A 23,004-nucleotide genomic window follows, 5' to 3' on the forward strand; every position below is an offset into this window, starting at 1 on the left:
GGGACCTACTTCCTGGATACCGGGCTAAGCGGGATTTGTAGTCCATCAATATACTCGACTCTGCTGAAACTAAAATTGCATTGTGATAAATAGAATAAAAACAACCAACAACCAAGAAATAAATGTGATGTTTTGTCTTTTGACTTTATATGTAAATAAATGTATCCATTTATATGTTAAATTATGAAGTAAAAATAAATTGTACCATTTTTCTCATAATAAACAATTTCATTTATATTTTAATGGCTCCAACATTTGGATAGAGTACCACTTTCACATGATCATTACCTGACAAAATATCTTACATCACTTTATTTAAACTCTGACATCACTTGAATGTATGTTTACTCCTTTTTCTGTCATTTTAACTGTCAATAACTTTACTGTAGTTAGTTACATAACAACAACAACAACAGTAACTTTTAATGTAATATTTAGAGAAAAGACAGACAGACAGACAAATTTACTATGCAGCTGTGAGATTTTATTTTTGATGACACAGATTACACCAATATTGTATTATAAAGTTCTATAATTATAAAGCATTATACAAAATCAATGTTTATTTTACCTCACAGATATTAAAAGCAACATTTTCTCATCTCACACATCACTGATCTACAATCCAAAGTCTAAACATTTTCTCATCTCACACATCACTGATCTACAATCCAAAGTCTTTTTGGCAACATGATGTTTCCTATACAACATAAGATTTTATATTTATTTGCTCAAAACTGATTTTTTTTTTGTTTTTTTTTTTTGTAAACAAAAAGAATGAATATTTGCAACTCAACTCTTCAATTTAAAAAAAAACAGGAATACATCTGTGCCAAAGTCTTTTTGGCAACATGATGTTTCCTATACAACATAAAAAAAAAAAAAATGAATATTTTAATATAATAAAAAAAAAAAAATCTTACACAGCCATACAGGGCACATGATTCTATCAACTGGTTGTTGATTGAATGGAGGCAGATTTGAATGCGAGCTTGCAGTCGCTGGTAAGAAAAGGTGGGGTGTGTGTGGAATGAATGATTGGAGAAGTCTGACATACATCAACAGAGACAAGTATGTTGTTTGACAAACAAATCCAGTTTTGACATTTTGATGATTGGAGAAATAAAAAAATTACGTTTGTGTTTCCTAAACAAATCAAAAAATTTTGACAACAGCAAAAAAAAAAAAAAAAAAAAAAAAAAAATGAAATAAATCGAATGTGATCTACAATCCAGTCTTTTTTGCAACAGGATGGATGGAAAATAATATTTCCCAGTGAAGATCTTATCACAAATAAATCGAATGTGCATGGATGGATAATTCCCAGTAAGATCAATAAGATTATGCACCATACACCCCAGTTAAACAAGGTTTTGTCCTGCTTTCTTTCCTTTATCCTGCATCATCAGAATCTGATATGGATATGGATTGACAGCGGCCTTGGTTAAAGATGCAGGAGTGCTCCATCAGTCCTCTTCCACCATGTTAAAGAGCTTGTCGACCAATACTGAAAAAAAAAAAAAAACCAATAAAAAAAAAAGACTTTTCTTTTGCTATCATCAAAAATGACATGTGAAAAATGACAAATTCATGTGTTTCTGGTCATGTATTCACACAATCTGTTTGTGAAATCTCATTTATAATCATGTCAGTTTGGTGTTTTGTTAATAAGAGTAAAGATTAGCTGTAAGATTATGCCTTAATTGGGTCCATTATATCCTTTATTGAAATTATCTCACCAAAAGTTTGTACAGGTGTAAGACATTTGTTGACCTTTGATTTATTTTTATGGGTTGGGGTTGATCATGTATTTTATTTTGGAAAGTCTCTCATCATCATTTACCCTACCTGTTCATTTTTTCCAGTTTCATTATTTATCAGTTAGCAATTTTTTATAGCCAGTATATTTGCCCTATCTTTGGTTAAGCAATTTATTTTTTTGTTAAAAGCTTTGTTACTCAAATAAATAAATAAATAAATAAATAAATAAATAAACACACACACACACACACACACACATATATATATATATATATATATATATATATATATATATATATATATATATATGAAAAGGAGGCAGAGGTGATACCACTTGTGTTCCACAAGGCTCTGTATTTGGCCCACTTTTATTCTCTATTTTCAGCAATCACAACCATCTTACTCAGACATAAGTTGGCGTCACACTGTCAATGTGCCAGATTTACTATTTTCTGGTGATTCTAACTTATTGCAAATGCACCGCGAAAAGTATGTAACAAGAGATTCTTTGTGTTGCTGCACATAAAATGAGGACCACAGAATAGCATCTGAAGTCTCAATGAAATTAAAATATGCGACATTTGTAAAGTTGTTTGCAAAATAATGACATGGCATGTTACTGCTTAAAAGTTACATTTTTACTTTTATTATGTAATGGTTACATTTGTGTTACTTTTGTTCACACCGTTAGCTAGTCTGACTACCCACTTGTGTAATGTAACTTCACCTGCGTGTCAGGGTCTTACCTCCTGCTGTTGGTCGTAGGAAGGGCTCAAATGATCGACAGGCATTGATGAGTTCTTTTAGCTGTTTAGGACAGTCTGCTGGAAGTGGCTCCATGATTTTTTCTACACAGACTTTTTGGTAGATCTGACCGGGAGTTGTACAGTCTAAAAGCATGGCACAGAAAGAGTGTGGCATGTATTTAGTTAAAATTGAAGTAATATTCAGGGCAAACACAAATATATGTAAGAGATTAACAACAGTCTGTCAGAACTGATTGTGGTGGTGATACACACCTTTAAAAGGAACATCTCGTGTTGCAACTTCCCACAAGACAATGCCAAAGCTAAAAAGAGCATGTACAGTCAGTGACCATCCTTTATTTGAATAAGATATGTGTGTATGATATTTGAGTTTGACTGCCGTACCTGTAGATCTCACATGCCTTGTCGTAAGGATGGTTGATATTCTGAAGCTGTTGTGGAGAGTTGTAATGGAAAACACTGTTCATTTTGGATTTATTCTTCTGAAGAGAAGTTTCTGTTTTTGCCAACTCAAAGCCTCCCAATTTTGAAACATACAAATGAACATATACACATAACATAAAAAATCAAGATTAAACCCCAACAAGTAACATTGCCTAAGTTTAGTGTCCAGCACATTTCTAGTTTTTTTCTTTCTTTCATTATTAGGCCTAAGTTTAGTGTCCAGCACATTTCTATTTAGTAACATATATCCTTTATTAAATTAAATAATTTAAAACTGTTTTAATTTTAGTATTGTCTAGAAACTTTATATAAAGTTGACATATATATTACTTTATATATATATATATATATATATATATATATATATATATATATTGAAAACAGAAATCTAAACTATCTTTAGAAAGAAACTGTAAAAATATTATTGCCTTAAATGTCCTAAAAGCCCTAAAAAGGCATTTTGTAAAAATGTACATCCATCTGTTAAATTGGGATGTTTGAGATTTTGGAACTACAAAAACATGTTGTGGTTGTTTTGGTGGTTAAATGATGCTGATATTGTGAAAGTGAATATCTATTACCTTCACTCTGTAGCCAGCAGCCACTAGAAAAATGCAGCTTCTGATCGAGCCATGCACTTTAAACTTCTCCTCTGACTGATGCAGCCTGTACTGTGCAAAAAATAATGAGATCGAGATGACAAACATACAGGTACATTCACTATAGTTTATATGCGAACATTGTCTATATGTGAATAAATTAACTAGATAAAAAAGTTGGTCAAGACATGCTTTATGTATGCTTAAAGCTCTAGGAGGAGTTAGAGTCAGAATGTTTTGTAACAGAGGAAGAAGTATAAGTCGTTATTAAACAGAATAACAGTATGTTGGCTTTCTTTGGACCTGTAGAGTCCCTGCGCCGCATCCAGACACATCTGAGTCTTTCTCTCCCAGGGCAGATTGCAGTTACTGTCCAGGACTTGTCGAAGACTCCCCTTCTCACAGTATTCCATGACTATCAGGTTTCTTGGATTTGGTCCTGTATGAGAAGGACACAATGACAATCAGATGCATGTTAAACAAGTTCAAACATGCTGATTTTCTCAAATTGAGATCATTCTTTGGTTAGTGATTTGAGATTGATTAGAGATTAGCACACCGTTCTCATCTTCGACACAGATCCCAAACATTCTTAAGATACTGGGTGACTCAAAGCGCTTCATGGTCTCCACCTCTTTGTTAAAAACACGCCTCAGCTCACTGGAAAGAATGAATAAATTCAACAAGGAAACTGTAGTTTTTAAATCAGTCAAGAAAATTATTGTTATGGGATAGACTGATTTCACTCAGAATAAAATCTAACATTTGATCACAATTAATTTTGTCATCTACCTGGGGCTGGTGCTCAGCGGGCATAAGTATCTCTTGATGGCCACAGTGAACTTGTTGTACGTTCCTTTGTAAATCTCAGAATGGCTGCACTTCATGAAGGGTTTAACAGGGAAACTGTAGGTCAGTTCCTCTGGTTTAATCTCTCTAATGTCTTGCAGATGAAGGCGGGGTTTTTTCACTGTCAACCAAAGTTGAGACAACATTCAAAACATTACTTCAACAATGCTAAACAAAACATTACTTCAATAAAGCCTCATTATAATAATGAAATTCTTGAAAAACAGTGACCCTTTATTATTACAGTATCTTTTTTAATATACACTTACTTACTATTTAAAAGCACTCTATCTTTTGAAGGTCATGTTAATAATATCACGAGTACTTTATACTTCCATCAACGTAATATCAATTATCTCAATGAATAGTACTGCAGTCCTTATACATGCATTGGTTAATACATGTATTGATTACTGTAATGCTCTCCTCTCTGGTCTCACCTTTTAAACTTCTTTAAAAAATTAAGTTGGTTCAGAAGCTTGTGTTCTTTCTAAAACTCCTGTTATCGAGCACATTTCCCCAGTTCTTCAAAGACTGCACTGGCTTCTGGTGAAGTATTGTTTATTGGTTTAAATAATCTGCTTCTTTCATTCAAGGCTATTAATAATCTCACTCCTCCATACCTTACTGATCTTCTTCATATTTATACCCCTTCACACTCGCTCAGATCTTGACTCTCAGTTTCTCTTGTTTGCAATTATTCGCCTGACCACCATGCGAGCTAGAACTTTTAGTTATGCTGCCCCTTGCTCTTTTTCTCTTGATATTTGCAATAGTAATAGTCTCCTACTCCTACTTTTAAATCTCGCTGCAAAATTCACTTTTTAACCAGACCTTTTATGATAGGATTTTTATTGAGCCTGTGTTATAATGCACTTGTAACCTTGTTATGTTTTTTTTTTTTTTTGGTTGAAAGGCAACCATAAAAGGCACACACACACACACACACACACACACACACACACACACACACACACACACACATACATATATATATATATATTATTATTATTATTATTATTATTATTAAAAACCAAACTTTTTTTTTTAAACCTTATGAAACCAACATGAATATAAAATGTATTTTTAAGACATTGGCACATGTTTTAAAGTAGTGTTTTTAAAGCATTTTTGAAATAATTTTCTTAATTATTCTAAAAATTCTTGAAAATAATTTTTATTTACTCTTATTTGTCATTGAACAATTTATCTGTGCTTACATGATTCCAGGATCTCTTTAATGTCCTGCACATCTCTTTGAGTTTGGTCAACTGTCTTTTGCACGGCGTCAACCATCGTGTTCGTTCCTTTGCTCTCCTGGGCTAAAGACTGGAGCACTATAGGAGACAAATTTATACTCTGTAAATACTTTGTCTAAAGCAAGGGTGTCCAATCCTGCTCCTGGAGGGCCAACATCCTGCAGAGTTTAGCTCCAACCAGCTACAATTCACTTTCCTGGAAGTTTCTAGAGAGTCTGAAGATTTTGATTTTCTGGTTCAGGTGTGTTTAATTAGGGTTGGAGCCCTTCAGGAACAGGTTTGGACAGCCCTGGTCTAAAGGTTCCAGTTGTTTCCTGGAAGTATCCATTTTATTCCAATTCAAATCCATACATCTTACATTCTCGAAGTTCCAGAGAGTCACTCTGCCTGTCCTCTTCATCTTCCCGCTGCCTCGTTGCTTCTTGAAACACTTTCTGTATACTCACTCTGTGCTCGAACTGAAGCGCTAGAGAAAGCAACTGAGCTGCATCGTTTAGCCTCTCATTTAGGCAGCTGAACTCCTCGCCGAGGTCATACGCTTTGGTGACGCGTCTCAAATAGCTGAAGCAAGTGTATTTCTTCAAGACCTTCTCTGCTGACTCCAGAGTGAGTTTAAGATTTTCAAGTCCATTTATAACCTGTTCAGGCTCAGTCCCAAAGCCATGAACCTTCACGGTTTTCACCAGCTCAGCCAGAGTAGACACGCGGTGAGCCAAACGCCTGCAGCGCTTCTTGTTGGCCTTCACCTCCTCACACAGGCTGTACAGCTTTTCTGCGATGGCTAGGATTGGTTCTATGATATCCATTGCAGCTGAGAACGAAAACAATTAAAAAATAAATATTTCTCAGATTAATTATCCTGAACGACTGAAGCATTATGATCTTTTGATGATGTTCAAAAAATTATCTAATTTTGAAACATAAAATACACTGTTTTTAGCAAAGGTTTAACCAGTAAAACATAAATACAAACCAATTTGTGAAACAAATGGAAAAGGTAACATAAAAAAAAATTTCAATATCAATCTCAGCCTTATTTAGACGGTAATTGTTTCTCATGTGGCCGTCTGTAAAAATAAATGAATATGGCACCTCAGTGATAAAACTCATGGAACGCGAGTTCCCTTATCGAGCTGGTCTCTTGACATTATGTATGGGGAAACCCTTTCCCTCCGAGATGCTGAAGCCTGATTGAATCATTCTATTGCTCTGCAATAACTAATGATATTCAAGCATTCACCTGATTGGCAGGCTCAGCTGCTATATATGTGATGTTGGGAGCCAATTTACCTCAGAATCTTTTTCCTTCACTTAGCGATGCTGTTTTCAAGAAGCCTCTTATCGCACACCATTGAAGGTATGCTCTTCAGTGGAAGGTGCCCTGATTGCCATCCCCTGCAGTGTTCTGGTGATATAGTATAGTTATATAGTATGGATAAGCTGTCTGTTCACTTCTTCACTCAACTGTTGTTGAGCCGCAGAGCCGGAAGGCATGGCAGCTTGGGAAAAAAAGTTTAGGTGATGGGCTAGTAACGTGTCAATTCCTGCATCCCCCTTGTTCACCTAAACCTCCCATGTCTCCTTCAGAATGAATATTCACTGACTTTCTGCCAGGGCAGCCCCTATGTTGATGCAGTGTTCCTTGAGTTTGTCTACGCTCCAGTAAACGAAGCCCTAAGGACTTCTGTAGCGAGCCACGTGGGCCCAATTCCCACCTTTTCATCCACCTTCCTCCCTAAGTCAGGACCTGAAGTTCGCGGGAAAATAGCCATGTCACTGACAATGCTGTCTATGAGAGGAGGTTTACAAGGGTTCACAGACCCTCATTTGCATGATTCAAGCAGCACCCTACCTCAGAGCAGTGGCCTGACATGTACAGAGCACAGAGAAGTTCAAGTCACTCGATCGCTCATTCGCACAATACCAGCAGCCCCTTGCCTCAAAACAGCGTCCAGATGTGTGCAGAGCATGGAAAAGTTCCAGACGCTCACGCATTCACTGGATATCAGTAGCCCCTTGCCTTGGAGCAGTCTTTTAGGTCCCCTTCTAAGTCCAGCAGTCCCAGATGTATAATCAGCTCATCCTCAGCTGCAGTGCAGTGGGTGGAGCTCCACTCCGTGCTCTCACCATCCACGGCTTGCTCCCTCATGGTGGGCGTGGTTGCCAGCACTCGCAACTGGTCTGACGGGTTGAGCTCCGCATCCGGGGCGATCCTCCGCTCAGTTGCTCGGCTTTGCACTGGCTCATCGATCACAGCGGGAATTGGCTCTCCGTCATCGGTGGGCTCGGGCTGGTGCTCCGCACCGCGGGTTGATGGTGGGCTGGGTCTGGAGTGGATCTGATGAGATCATCCACAGGGCAGAACCCTAACACAGACCTTATTGATGATGTGTACTTTATACAGGCAATCAAGGAATAAGGTAACGAGAGAACAGGTGAGTAGAGTTTAGGGGAATGGAGTCCAGAGGAAAGGGAGAAACACAGGTGGAGCAACTGAAACAATAATGATGTAACAAGATGGGCTGGGTCAGAAAATAGACAGGACAGAGCACATGACACCAAACAAACACAACACTCACAAAAAGACTGTGACAGAACCCCTCCCTTAAGGAGTGGATTCCAGACACTCCAAAGTAAGAATCATGGAGGGAGGCGGAACGGAGGTGGATCAGGGGGAGGGATGGAGGGCCAGGCCCGTGTAGTGGAAGAGAGCCTGGAGAAAGAGGTAAAAAGGCCGCCGCCTCGGGGGAACAGAGAGCCGCCTCGGGAGAACTGGAACTGAGAGTGGACGCCACCACCTCGGGAGGTTCGTGAGCAGACGCCACCACTTTGGGAGACTTGTGAGCGGACGCCGCCGCCTCGGGAGGTCCTGGAACAGCAGCCCATACTTGGAGGGGGGCACCCTGCAGCAGTTCCACCTCCTTTAAATCAATGATGTGGTCGACCATCTCCCAATAGGACCAAGTAACTAGCTCTCCCAGTTCCACCCAATTGACAGGCTCATCCAGGCCTGCTAAAAACAGGTGAATGAGGGTGCTCTCCTCAAGCACTAGCCCTTGGACTGCATCGAAGAGGTCCTCGGCATACAGCCCGAAGGGGCGACTGTCTTGTGGGCAGGGATGCGGCCCATTGGCAGGGGTCTGGATCCTCAGTCGTCCGGGAGCTGGGTATAAGAAAATCCCCATCGCCGCTGAATCTTCAAATGGCTCGTTTGTACTGTCACGATCATAAGAGACGAAGACTCAAGTGCAGGCAGATGAGGATTCTTTATTTATAACTCACCAAAATAAACAAAATCACAACTGAAACCACCCCGAAGGGGAAAAAACCAGAGTAGCATTCATGGTTACAACTAATCATAAACTGAACACAGGGCAGCCAGACATCAAAGGCATGAACCGGTACATACGTGAGACAAACAAGCCCAGAACAGAAAACACAGGACGCTTATGAAGAAGAGGCAATCAGGTAAACAGCTGGGACAAATTAAATCAAGGAATAAGGTAACGAGAGAACAGGTGAGTGGAGTTTAGGGGAATGGAGTCCAGAGGAAAGGGAGAAACAGGTAGAGCAACTGAAACAATAATGACGTAACAAGATGGGCGGGGTCAGAAAATAGACAGTAGAGAGCACATGGCACCAAACAAACACAACACTCACAAAAAGACAGTGTCATCTGGTGGCCCTCCTTGGTCACGGTTTGCTATGGGAAAACATTTAATGTGAAACTTTGCACGTTGTGTATATATTCTGGGTTCATCTGCTTGACCTAACTGATTGTCTTACTACATTACTACTTAATGCAACCTTGTAAAAATACCTGGCGGTCAGTGGAGAAAAAACTTTGTTTTGCCCTCTATGTGGGCATTTTGTAAGGGTGTGACATCACGTGAAAACTATGAATTGGTGCCTGATATCGCCAACAGGTGAATGCTTAAATGCCATCACTATTGCGTTACAATAGAGTGATTCTGATTCAATCAGGCTTCAGCATCTGGAAAAGGGTTTCCCCATATAAATTGTCTCATTCCCTCCTCTCAGGGAACCAGGTTTACGTTGGTTAATATTATTTGATTATTTAAATCTATTAAAAAAAATAGGCAAAACATAATTGAAATGGTTTTCTGTAATGCATTTTATCTCTCAAAATGATGGGTCATTAAAAATGTGGAGATTAGCAGAAATATGTTAATGCAAGGTAAACATACAGCTGTACAGCGATTTAAATTTCATAACTGTGTGTGTAGAAACTTCTGAATGCAATCATGGAAAAACAGTTCAGTTGAAATACTGGCAAAAATTCATGTTGAAATTGTAAAAAGTTTTATGGCATCTATTTCTCACATATAGACTGCATTATAATAAAAGTCAAGTCACCTTTATTTATATAGCGCTTTAAACAAAAGAGATTGTGTCAAAGCAACTGAACAACATTAATTAGAAAACAGTGTGTCAATAATGCAAAAAAAAAAAAAAAAAAAAAAAAAAAAAAAAAAAAAAAAGTGGAAGTTATGCCATCAAACCAAAGCAAGCATTTCCTCATTCCTGCTAAAAACCAATGTTCTGGTTGTAACATGATTTAAAATAAAGAATGATAATGTTAATAATAATAATAAAAAAAAATTCTAATGAAAGGGATACCATAAATAATTGCAGAAAATGAAATATTATTGAAAACCAATTCAGTATGCCATGTTAATGCGAGACTACCTTGTCTCTCTGGAAGAATTCCACACACTAGTCAACCAAAGTTACTTTCACAATCAGCTTAATCGGAAACTATAAACAGGAAATTCATTGCGAAATCTCCCTTCATTTTGAGCTTGCTGCTGTGTTTACAACACATTATAAGCTAAAAATCATGTCACTTTTGTACTTAAACATTTTAATGAAGTAATTGTCTTAAAAAGGTTTACTTTGACCTGGTAATCCTTCACATGTCTTAAGCTCACAGAACTGCTACTACTTGCAATTCTATAGTAGAACCTAACTTTTCTTACAAATACTGCAAAATACTGTCAGTTTGAAATGTCCAGTCAAATCAGACATCACAAATATTTTAAAGATGATATAATTATTAATATATAATTATAGCAAACATAATTATTACAGAAGTAAATGAATAACAGAAGTAAATTAATTATGGTTATGGCATTTGACATAATTCAAAATCAAGATGCATTATATATGTAACGACATAACTGATGGTACTTACTTCTGTTAATTTATAACTTTATCCTTTCTGAACCGGCAGGGTCTGACACGGAAATGTGAGAACAGCAGGTTTGAGTGACTGATGGCTACTCCTCTACTTCTTCACTAGCTTTATGTGCAGCTTCCTTTTTGTAACTCGAATGAGTCGGCTCCTGTCTTAGAGTGAGATGAGAGCAGACTCTTTAAAAGGGTCATTGGATGCCCTTTTTCCACAAGTTGATTTGATTCTTTAGGGTCTTAATGAAAAGTCTGTAACATAGTTTGGTTGAAATTTCTCAATGGTAGTGTAAAAAAACACCTTTTTACCTTCTCAAAAACAGTTATTTTCAGAGCAAGCCGTTTTGTAACATTTTCCTTTAAATGTTAATGAGCTCTGCTGACCCCGTCCCTCTCTTTTTTTTTAATTCAATTAAATTCAAGTTTATGTGTGTAGCGCTTTTTACGATACAAATCATTGCAAAGCAACTTTACAGAAAATTAAGTTTCTACAATATTTGGTAGTAGCTTATCAGTGGTGACTGTCAGTTAATGTACATATGACAGAAATTTTCTGAAAAATTTATACAAGACGTAGTCAACCAGACGATGAACACTATTAACAGCAATTATTATATGATGCAATCACACTTGTAGCAATATGGTAGTTCTGTATGTTGTTTCAGGGTTAGCATCATCTGAGGCACCCAGAGGGGTTGGCATCATTTCAAAACAGAGAAACAAACAGAGACATAATTAGCATAGCTGCTGTTCCAACCAAGTAAAATGAATTAGTTTAACCCAAGCTAAAGAATAATAATGCGCATTTGATCAGATACAACTGCAGTCACAAATTATGAGATGCATTATTTGAATGCTTGTCGAAAGAGATGTGTTTTTAATCTAGATTTAAACAGAGAGAGTGTGTCCGAACCCCGAACTCTCTTCCTAGCTGCTCTCTGAGGGACTGTTTACTTTAGCAGCATTCATCTTGAAACTTGCTAATTAGCACATTATTAGAAAAGGCGATTTGCAAGATTCATTAAAAAAAACCTAATACTCACTTCTTCTGTAGGTGAAGCTGGATCATGAATGATTCACGTGAACATATACGCATTTAGGTAGATAGGGGCGCATTCTTTTCAAAAACAAACGTAATCCACTCCATCTTCAGCAGCTCAGATGTCGGGAGTAAATGACGACTGCTGTTCATTATTGCATACAACAACACAACACCTCGATTGCTTAGGAGTCATTCTTGTTTTCATCTGGTCTGGCGGTGAAACAATAGCAGACTGATGACAGTCACTCAGGGCGGGTCTAAGGTAAGACGCCAGTCCAGTCTTTGCTGAAATGCTACTGTCAATCAAACTGTTGTGGGAGGGGCCTGTTTTTGTGACGTCACACATACAGGCATCTGAGATCGGCTCGATTTGAGAAAGGGGTAAACATTTTTAGTAGATATAAAGAAAAAAACACTGGGTGGATTTTTTTTTTTTTCATTATAGGGTGGTTGTGTACACAGGGCCGTAGCTGGTGTTTGCGGAGCCCGGTGCAGGTTGTACCAGTGGGCCCTGTTTGAAATTGTTTAATTTGTATCATTCTATTTATTTATTTGTGATATTTGCACAATGTTTAATTTTTTTCAAGTTTGTAGGTGTCCAGGTACAGAAACCAAATAATTAAATGTAAAATAGCATTGCATAGTCTTCACTGTAAAAATTTAATATACAATCAAACCAAAATGTATTCAGACACCTTCAACATTTCTCACATTATCACAGTTTATTTGCTATAGTTTAGAAAATGGTAATAAAACATGGCAAGAGTTAAACTATCAGAACTAATTCATCTTGATAATGTCAGATAACTTTGATAGAAAGGAATGTAATGGATTACAATCAACCAAAAATTCAGACAACTGTTAGTATGACAATATTTACACAACTATCAATACTTTGTTGACCAATTACCAAGCAATGCTTAATTTGTTCAGTCTGTGGTGTGAAAAGGTTGCATTAGCAATTCAGTAAAAAAACACTTAAGCAAAAAATGGTGGGGTCAAAGTGTCTGAATAATTTTTGGTCCCAATTTTTATTATTATTATTATTATTTTTAAATTTCACTAGTAGTCCACTGGTTGAAGAATTTTTGGGTATAATATGCCACAGTTCGCTTTATTTTGCTATACTCACTTACATAAATGAATTATAGTGTCCTGCACTTATGAGTAAAAAAAAATATATATAAAAAATTATATCTGCTGTCTGAATAATTGACTGTGCATTGATTCTTGTTAAAACTACAAAGTAATTCAGTCCAGAACAGTGAGTGATTTTCTTTCTTTCATTTTCTTGGATTAACATTACAGCAGCGAGTAGCTAAATTAGGCGCTGTCACTTTAAGAGACAATGAATGCATCCAATATAATACACATTTGATTTTTTTCTCAACTGTATACTTTCACTTAAGACATAACCGACAGTTTTTTCGAACATACTTTCCAAGACGGGTATTCTGACATATTTTGTATGTATTTGTCGGTACAAGAGCAAAAAGAGGCAAATTTGGTGTTCAAGCATTTTGAGATGCCTCTTTCTGCGTGAGCCCTGAACACCAGAACACCGCGGGTGCTGAATTGGGCTCTTTCACATCCTTTTTTTGTTTGTTTGAACTGCGATTTGTATTTGTTTGTTCAGGTGCAGGAGGAACTTTGAGGAGAACTTCGCAAAGGAGAGCTCGGTTCAGTGTTGCTGCTGCACCGAACACAGTGCGCGAGTAACCAGCTACTCAGTTGAGCTTTTCGGCATCTTGTGTTTGAATGCTTTAAACTCTATTGAATGTTTAAATTGGCAAGTGGCAAGGCTTAAAAACACGTGAAAATAATAAGCTTTCGTGACAACACGCAGCAGTGGCCTGTCAACTGTCCTGACCGTCTTTTTAGGCTGGCCTCAGCCAGACGGTTGAGATCGCCGGGGGCCCCCATCAGCTGAGGGCCCCTATAATCATCACCACCTTTTACCACACTAGCGACGGCCCTGTGTGTACACACACTGCCAACACACATTTCAGTTCAAATAACTTGTAAAAGTGCATGTACTGTAGCATCCGATGACCCCTTTAGATTCACTCTCATGGTATTTGACGTCATACGAAGAAGCCTCCTACTATTGGTTCTGTATTACCAAAGACTATAGAATACCCAAGACATGTCACTCTTATAGTTTTGAATGGGGAAAATGCAACGCTCAATCTGAAACAACATTTATTAGGGCCCGAGCACCGATGGTGTGAGGACCCTCTTGTATCTGCTTCGTTTATTCTTCTTCTTCTTCTTCTTCTTCTTCTTCTTCTTTAGGGCTCAAGCCCGAAGGGGCGAAGAGCCCTATTGTTTTCCTAAGGATTATTCTTATTATTTTTTTTATTTTTCCTTAAACCTTCCGGGGGTTTTTGGGTGCCTTAACATACTCAAAAACTCTTGAAAATTGGCACACACATTGGAACCTGCGGCCATCAGGACGGCGCAGAGGCTGGGACCCGGGTGTGGCACAGGGACTCTACAGCGCCCCCTGGAACAAATTCAGAAATCTTGAACCATAGCTCACACATACTTGCATGTATTTATATGAAACTCTGTACACTTATAGATCTCATTGAGCCGAACAACTTTCGCGCTCTATGTCATAGGCTCCGCCCAACAGGAAGTGAGTTATTCAAGGCTGTTTAAAAAAAAGCATGTTCTGGAATTTGATATACTCCTCTGAGGTCTTTCAACCGTTTGCCTCGAAACTCAGTGAACATGATGTCAAGACATTGGGGATGCAAAATTGCCAGGGGATTTTTGATATCTCGAACGGTTTGCCCGTGGCGAGGCGTTGAAATTAGGGCAAAAAATGAGAAACAGGAAATGTCTAATAACATCCACATACATCTCCTGAGTTTGATCAAACTTCATTGGATTGTTTGTTGTATGATGCCGATCGCATACATGTTACTATTAGGAGTCAAAGTTATAGCGCCACCAACTGGCAGCAGGAAGTGTGTCATTTTCTAAATGCTTTGAATTCAGCATCTTATTTTTACTTGATTTGCTTGAAACTTCATCAGAATAATGACAAAACACTGCCAATGTAAATCTGTTGTGGGGATATTGATATCTAATATAATGTTGCCATGGCAACGTGTCAAAGTTGAATATTCTGTTCTGGTGATTTTGAGGCAATTAACATGCTCAGAATTACATGAAACTCAAAACACATATCAGTATTAATGATAGCTAGACACTGGCAAAAGCACTTAAAAGTGCGTGGAGGAGCAACTCTATAGCGCCACCTTTTGTCAAAAGTGGGGGGGTTAGTTTTAGCTACAGACACCAAACTCGGTACATATATTGTTCTTATCAAGACGGACAACTTTCTAATTCACAGTCATCAGCTACGACCTACAGGAAGTCGGGTATTTTGATTTGAATATGGATTTTTGGAAAAATATAGCTGGGAATTAATGTATAATGCTCAGAGGAAAATTACACTATGCACACTAAACTTTTTCTACATGATGCCAAAACATTAAGGAACTTAAATTGCGAAGGAATTTTGGATAGCTTGAATGGTTTTGCCGTGGTGATTTTTTTGAAATAACAGTAAAAAGGGAAACATTAATTGTCTTGTATTTTTAAATTGCAGATTCCAAACACTTCAAAACCATTTTTCATACAGAGAACATATCATTCTGAGGAAATATGCATAGTTTCAACACTGTATGGATTTACAACACTGTATGGATAACAGAAAATTAAAAAACTGTCAGACATCTGATGTCGCTCTGAGGCCACTCTCTCTGTGTGAGGGAAGGGAGGGGCTGAGTGGCTGACTTTGTTGTTGGAGATTGAGTGTGTGAAGGGAGGGGGGTCTTCAGCTCACAGATGAAGACTAAGCTGTAATGCAGGCAAAAATATTTTACAAATTCTTATAGGTCAATAAAATCAATTAAAAATGCTTTTTCACAGAGTGCATAATAATTAGTCACATTGATATTCTGATGATATTTTTTTTTTCAAGCACATTTTACCAATTCCAAATCACATCAATCTTAATAAATACTATACATTTGTTATTTAATCATTTATGAGTGATATATAATTGTGCTTGAAGGCTGGAAGTGAAAAACTCCTTATATTCAGGAGTCCTGAATTATTAGGCATGTTTTCTTGCCATACATTGGTCATAGAGCTCATTGTAGCGGTGCCTCAGGTGTTGAAATAGATTTGTTATACATTATACAGGTTCAGACGTGCTCTCTCTGCAGTGTGTATACAGTATGTGTATGTAGTTCAGAAGCAGCACCGAGAGCGCGTTATTGTAACGCGAAAGCACATCAAAATAATGCGTGAGCGCCAATTTTTCTGTTCTCACGCAGATGTCCTTTGCTTTGTCACAAAACCAGACACGCGTGCTCAGATACACGCTGCTCACGCCCGGAGAGAATGCGCGCACTTAAATCGCGTCTCTTCTGCTCAAACTGTGTCCTGTGGACTCACAACTCTCTCTATGCTCATGCGCTAGATATTCATTCTTTTCGCACCTTTCTATTTCTAACTTTTTCTGTTCACATCTTTTACCGTGTGCAGTGTGAACGCTCTGATCCATTAACATGGGCTCGGAAAAAAAACGCATTACAGACAGTGTGTGTGAACCTGGAGTTACGTAGGCATATGCCCAGTGTATTCTGTTCTCGCGCTCTATTTAGGCACGCTTCATTCTGACCGGTTCACATAGCAACACCAAACGTGCAGTGTGTAATACCAATCATGGCCACCACCAGATGGCGTTATAGGATTACTTTTAAATAATTATTGTAGAAACGTGTATAGAGCATTTAAATCATTTATAAAAATCTTTCAAAGAAACATAATATGTATTTGAATTTTACTGGTAATATAGTTTTATATAATCATTTCACAAATGTTTATAGCTCATTAAAATGATTTTTAAAAATGGTTATAGATCATGAAAAGTGTTGGCAACAATTTATGATAAGCTCTCTTTGGTTTACATAAGTTAAAGCATTAACTAACATGAACTAACAATGAACAATCTATTTTTCAGATCATTTATTAATTTTTTTTTATGCTAGTTAATCCTATCATTAAAAATATTAATGTTCATGTTATTTCACAGTACATAAACTAATCTTAAAATAAAACTGTAAATAAAAAATGTATTAGTTAATAATGTATTAAAATATTTTAACTAAGCTTTAATTAACATTTATATATATATATATATATATATATATATATATATATATATATATATATATATATATATATATATATATATATATATATATATATATATATGCTCTTTTGGAAAAATGCATTTACCAAAAATAATCATTTTGCTCTTTTATTCCATCTTCTATTCTGAAAAGTCTTGCAGAATTGACAAAAAAAAAAAATTATCTTCATGTTAATTCTTAATTCTTTTGCAGTTAGTTTTTTTTCTAAATCTAAATTGATGTTAGTTCACAGTGCATTAACTAATGTTAACAGATTATTATTTTTTTTTTTTTAATTTTAAGTTTTAAATATTAACTGACATTGACATGCTATATATTTATTGTTCATGTTCATTAATATAGTCAATGTTAATAACTGAAACCTTATTAAAAAGTGTTACTAAAGTTTTATATATTGTTCTTTGTGTGTGTCTTTCACAGTCTTGATGGTTTGGATTAACCCTTTAATTGCCAAATCCTTTAAAACCAGACTGCCAGAGAGTTACTGTAAATGCATGTGCCAGGTGGGCACAGTTTTCCCGATGCCACAGGGGTGGTGTTTGCACTGATGGCTTGAGCCCGCCATCGCTGCTTGCAGCTATATTCTTCTTCTTCTTCTTCTTCTTCTTCTTCTCCAAAATGAATCGCATTTTTGAGGGCCTAAACATGCTCGAAAAGTCCTGAAACTTTGCACACGCGTCAGACCTGGTGAAAATTTACGTCTGATATAGGTTTCAGAAGAGGGTGTGGCAAAATGGCTCGACAGCGCCACCTACCGTAAAAAAATCTACAGCCCTCGAGCTGTGTTTCACGTACATGCACGAAAATTGGCACACATATGTAAGGCATCAGTACCTACAAAAAAGACTCTTGGAGCAATATCCGAAACCCAACAGGAAGTCGGTTAGTTTTTAATTTTATGAGCAAATTTTGCATCATTTTTTGTCATTTGCATGCCTTGTATTTTAACGAACTCCTCCTAGAGATTTATTCAGATCAACACCAAATTTGGTATGCCTAATCTAAAGGCCTTTGCGATGTTAAATTGCGAAGATCTTGAGTTTTCGTTGAAGGGTGTGTCCGTGGCGGCCTGACGAATTTCGATGATTCGCCATGAAAAATGAAGTTGCTATAACTCAGACATACAATATCCAATCTGTCACAAACTTCACATGTTTGATAAGACTCCTGACCTGAACAGATTGATATGCCCATATTCAGCTATAGTCATAGCGCCACCTACTGGCAACAGGAAGTGACATATTTTACGCTGTAACAAACTACCCCGAGAAATTTTTATGACATAATTTTTTTTTTTTCAGTCACTCTATTCTAAAGGCCTGTGCGATGTTAAATTGTGAAGATCTTGAGTTTTCGTTAAAGGGCGTGTCCATGGCGCCGTCACAAAGTTCGATGTCTCGCCATGGGAATAAAAAGTTATTGTAACTCAGGCATAAAATGTCCGATCTTGCCCAAACTTCACATGTTCGATAAGAGTCCTGGCCTGAACACATCTGAAGGCCAATATTCCATTGGTTGTGGCAAAATGCCTCGATAGCGCCACCTATACATTTTCAACGAAGTGCGGCTCGAGCTACGTTTCACGTACATGTACAAAAATCGGTACACACATGTAACACACCAATACCTACAAAAAAGTCTCTTGGTACAAAATTCGAATCCCAACAGGAAGTCAGTTATTTTGAATTTTCTCTGCAAAATTTGTGTCGTTTTTTTGCCATTTTCAGGGGTTGTACTTTAACGAACTCCTCCTAGAGATTTATTCAGATCAACACCAAACTTTGTCAGTGTAATCTAAAGGCCTTTGCGATGTTAAATTGCGAAGATCTTGAGGTTTCGTTTAAGGGCGTGGTCTGTGGCGGCCTTACAAATTTCGATGTTTCGCCATGAGAAAGGAAGTTGATATAACTCAGACATACAATGTCCAATCTGCCCCAAACTTCACATGTTTGAGAAGACTCCTGACCTGAATATATCTACATGCCAATATTCAGATATCGCTATAGCGCCACCTGCTGTCAACAGGAAGTGACATGTTTTACGCCGTAACAAACTACTCCTAGAAATTTTATGACATTTTATAATATTTTTTTTTGTCAGTCTAATCTAAAGGCCTTTGCGATGTTAAATTGTGAACATCTTGAGGTTTCATTAAAGGGGTGTGGCCATGGCGCCGTGACAAAGTTCGATGTCTCGCCATGGGAATAGAAGTTGTTGTAACTCAGGCATATGATGTCCGATCTTTCCCAAACTTCACATGTTCGAAAAGAGTCTTGGCCTGAACACATCTGCAGGTCAATATTCCACTATAATCATAGCGCCACCTGCTGACAACAGAAAATGGCTTAATTTTACACTAACTTAAACATGCAATGTCCAATCTGCACCAAACTTCAAATATTTGATAAGAGTCATGGCCTGAAGATATCTAAAGGCCAATGTTCAGTTATAATCATTGCGCCACCTGTTGGCAATAGGACACAACATGCTTTATACTAACTCAAACATTCCATGTTCGATCTGCACTAAGTTTCATATGCTTGATAAAAGTGCTGGACTGAAGAAATCTACATGACAAAATCCAGTTATAGTCATAGTGCCACCAGCTGGCAGCAGGAAGATTGGCACATATAAATGACTTTGACATATTTCTCTTATATTTACAAACATTAAAAGCATATTTCTCGCCGTTCGCTGTTTTACAAAAGCCACCCTGTGGTGGTGAGCCCGGGTGCGAGGGCCCGTTCATCGCTGCTTGCAGCTTTAATTACATTTGTTTTCAGACTCCATTGGTGATTTCAAATATGAAATTTAATCTTAAGCTTGGCAAACCGTTTTGGAGAAGTTTCCCCATTCAAAGAGATAAGAGCTGCACTTGCATGCCTGAGAAGTGTTTCAAAGATGGCCACCAAGTGACGTGACTTGCCTTAAAGGGAATTTGGTATTACTTACTACTGGAGAAAGCATAATGGATCTTGGATCATGTGTGCCTTAATAACCACAAAAAGTCAGTGACTTCTCTTATAAAAGGGCATTTTTTGTTAATGGATTTCAGTGGAGGAGAGGCTTCACTATGCTGAATGAACAGCTTTTTAGAGGATATAGATTATCATTTAATGAATCGACAGCCTATCGGCTAATCTTCGTCAAGTTTTTGGGTTTTTTTGGTGTTGGTTTTGTTGCCTGGTCCGCACCCGAGTTTGATTGCTCCCCCTCTCCTACCCCCGCTGGACTGCATTCATATTATTTTATTTGGGTCCGAACCATGGTTCGTTTGTGTCATCAAGCCAGCAGCTGTTTACCCCGTTGCTTAGTAACGACGGCACAGGAAAAGGCGGCAAATGCATATCATTGCTCTCTGCACTTTTATATATTTATGTTTTTGAACCTTCATTTTGTTTACAAATCTTCAGTACATAATGGCACTTATGTCTGTCTTACGAATGCACTGCAAATGATCTGAAGAACACTGAAGGCGAATGGAAATGATATATACAGCTCTCTGTTTGCAGCGCGCCAGTCATGCTTGTCAGGAAAGTGAGTGAAACACACACCAAACACACATTTTTATCAAATAATAAGTCATTAATAGTGATTCACTTCCGGGATTTGGAACGATTGCATTCACATCAGCAGCAAACCGTACCGGAGTTCACATGAACCGTACCCCAGACCACCCTTTTTAAGCGGACTCGGGTACGGTTCACGGGTGCGCACTCGAGTTTGGAAGACAGTGTACACATCATCCAAACGAACCGAACTCTGATGTCAATCGAACCCGGGTGCGCACCAAAAGTGCTAGTGTGAAATCTCCCTTCCACTATACAGTACTTTTGGCTTGAACTATTTTTAGAGTTTACACACATTCTGTAAGAGAAGTCACTGACTTTTTGCGACAGGAGGGATTCAGTTTAAGGCACTTCTCACTCATTCCTATGGTATTCGTAAACGGCGATTGAGTGTTGCACAACTGTTTTTGTAATTCAGTGATGTCAAGGCTGTAATGTGATTATGTGATAATGTGGTTATTAAGGCACATGTGATCTAAGCTGACAGCTACACTTTCTCCAATATTAAGTAATATAGACCCTCTCATCTCCCAATAGTAAAACAACCTCTGGCAACTGCGCTCGACTGCACGGCTGACTCGCCCTCGGACACATTTCTAACCAGCATGCGTTTTGTGGGGATCACCGGTGATCGGTTCTATGCAGAGTTCAACTGAGCCTAGGGTCTCACTCGTGGTTGGTCTATGGAAATCCAGGAAGGTCAAAAACGTGAGAAATTTAGCACGTAAACAACACATCAAATTGTTTATACATGGAAAAATCGGCACGTATTCTATGCGTAAACAACACACAAACAATTTGACACTTGATCTCAGTCTCATGCTTGATTTTGATCCACCTGGCCACTTGATCAGTTTGAACGGGTGAGCATGACTGGCTGCTGGAGCGCTCTAGGGTAAAACCATTACTGTAGGCCTAGGGGGTTGCTGTCCACTCGCCAAAATGCAAATAACTTGCTAAAGATCCACTTATTTCTTTGTGCTTTTCTCCCTCCTTGTGTATAGTATAAAATGAAATATTTATAAATAAAATAACTATTTACACTAAGTGCAAAAGACTGCCTTGTTGGCATAGACTATGTTATTTACTCTTGTTATTCAACAGCAATAGTGGCGTAGGTGGTGGAGTTCAGGGCTGTGTTTCCCGAAACCTTCTTAACGCTACGTTGTTCTTAAGTTATGCCTTAAATTGTATCTTATCGTTAATACATGTTTCTCGAAATGTTTTTAGTTAAGTATACCTTCTGTAAGTCATACTTTCGTAAGGTAGGTCTGGAATAGTCTTAGCTATACCTTATCACTTTTGTCAGTTCACAGATCATTACATCTCAGTCTACGAATATAATTAAGTACGTCATCCAATAATAGAAATAAGTGATTTACATTTTGGCAAATCTGAGATGTATGCAGGTTGCGTATCGCTTTTCTGTATCAGCCGCGTATGTTTTTTACGTGTATTTACGCTTTGGTTTGTAATACAACAGTGCATCGGCGCAGCACGGCTGACACAGAAGAACGTACGCCATCTGCGTAGAGCTCAGAATTGCCAAAATGGCGCTACGCTGATTTGGGGAGAGACAGAGGAGAGGAATTGTTGAATAAAGTCATTATTTTTGTTTTCTTCGTGTACAAAAAGTATTCTCGTCGCTTCATATCGTTACGATTGAATCACTGATGGCAGATGGACTATTCTCACGATGCTTTTCATACTTTCCTGGACCTTGACACTGTTATTTATTTGGCAGTCTATGGGACAGTCTCAAGTCACTGGCTTTCATCCAAAATATCTTAAATTGTGTTCCGAAGATGAACAAAGCTTTTACGGGTTTGGAATGACATGGGGATAAGTGATTAATGACAAAATTTTCATTTTGCGATGGAATAACCCTATAAACAAAGCATGACAGAAATGAAGACCTAATGTTCCAAACTTTAAATATAGTGTAAAGCCTCTACTTCTGCAACAACAGCAACTCAAAAGCATTGAAAAAAAATATCTCTATATAAAATATTGTAACAACTAATAAGCATTTTTAAGAAACAGATCACTAAAATGTTTTGAAACAGCTGATTCCAGTCTCAGTTGGAGGAATAGTCTTGGTGTTGATGCTCTTTCAATTACATCAACATAGAGTAAAAAAGACCTCTTTGAATTGGTTCAAAGAACAACACAAAGAATCAGAGAGAGAAAAAATAATGTCTGGGAGAGGGAGAGGAATAGTTGGAGGAGGGAGAGGAGTAGTTGGATCAGAAAAAGGGAGATGAAG

The 23,004-nt window shown here is 37.7% G+C and overlaps 2 protein-coding genes across 2 annotated transcripts in view; both read right to left on the reverse strand.

The window, feature by feature from the left end:
• LOC109084377 (leucine-rich repeat-containing protein 56-like) overlaps positions 1-19 on the reverse strand; it is a 4,504-nt gene extending 4,485 nt beyond the window's left edge. The window contains exon 1 of the mRNA XM_042715932.1: positions 1-19. This exon is cut by the window's left edge and continues 83 nt beyond it. The gene's annotated coding sequence lies outside the window, so the exon portion shown is untranslated.
• A 1,354-nt stretch (positions 20-1,373) lies between these two features.
• On the reverse strand, positions 1,374-11,024 carry LOC109084374 (mixed lineage kinase domain-like protein). The gene is made up of 11 exons (XM_019099050.2): positions 10,895-11,024; positions 6,038-6,490; positions 5,641-5,757; positions 4,364-4,541; positions 4,131-4,231; positions 3,875-4,010; positions 3,554-3,638; positions 2,913-3,052; positions 2,781-2,830; positions 2,508-2,651; positions 1,374-1,507 (listed from the first exon to the last, which is right to left on the reverse strand). Exons 2-11 carry the CDS (start codon positions 6,483-6,485, stop codon positions 1,467-1,469), a joined length of 1,440 nt encoding a protein of 479 aa, XP_018954595.1. The 5' UTR covers positions 6,486-6,490; positions 10,895-11,024; the 3' UTR covers positions 1,374-1,466.
• Positions 11,025-23,004: the final 11,980 nt, after the last annotated feature.

The sequence above is a fragment of the Cyprinus carpio genome, chromosome A25 (assembly GCF_018340385.1).
Source record: "Cyprinus carpio isolate SPL01 chromosome A25, ASM1834038v1, whole genome shotgun sequence".
NCBI lineage: Eukaryota > Metazoa > Chordata > Actinopteri > Cypriniformes > Cyprinidae > Cyprinus > Cyprinus carpio.

Excerpts from the sequence above, each read along its gene's own strand:
- LOC109084374 (XM_019099050.2), bottom strand. The coding sequence starts at position 6,485 with ATGGATATCATAGAACCAATCCTAGCCATCGCAGAAAAGCTGTACAGC. Across the intron at positions 3,639-3,874 it reads GCGGCGCAGGGACTCTACAG|GCTGCATCAGTCAGAGGAGA; the intron begins GTCCAAAGAAAG and ends TGCACAGTACAG. Across the intron at positions 2,831-2,912 it reads AAGGCATGTGAGATCTACAG|CTTTGGCATTGTCTTGTGGG; the intron begins GTACGGCAGTCA and ends TGCTCTTTTTAG.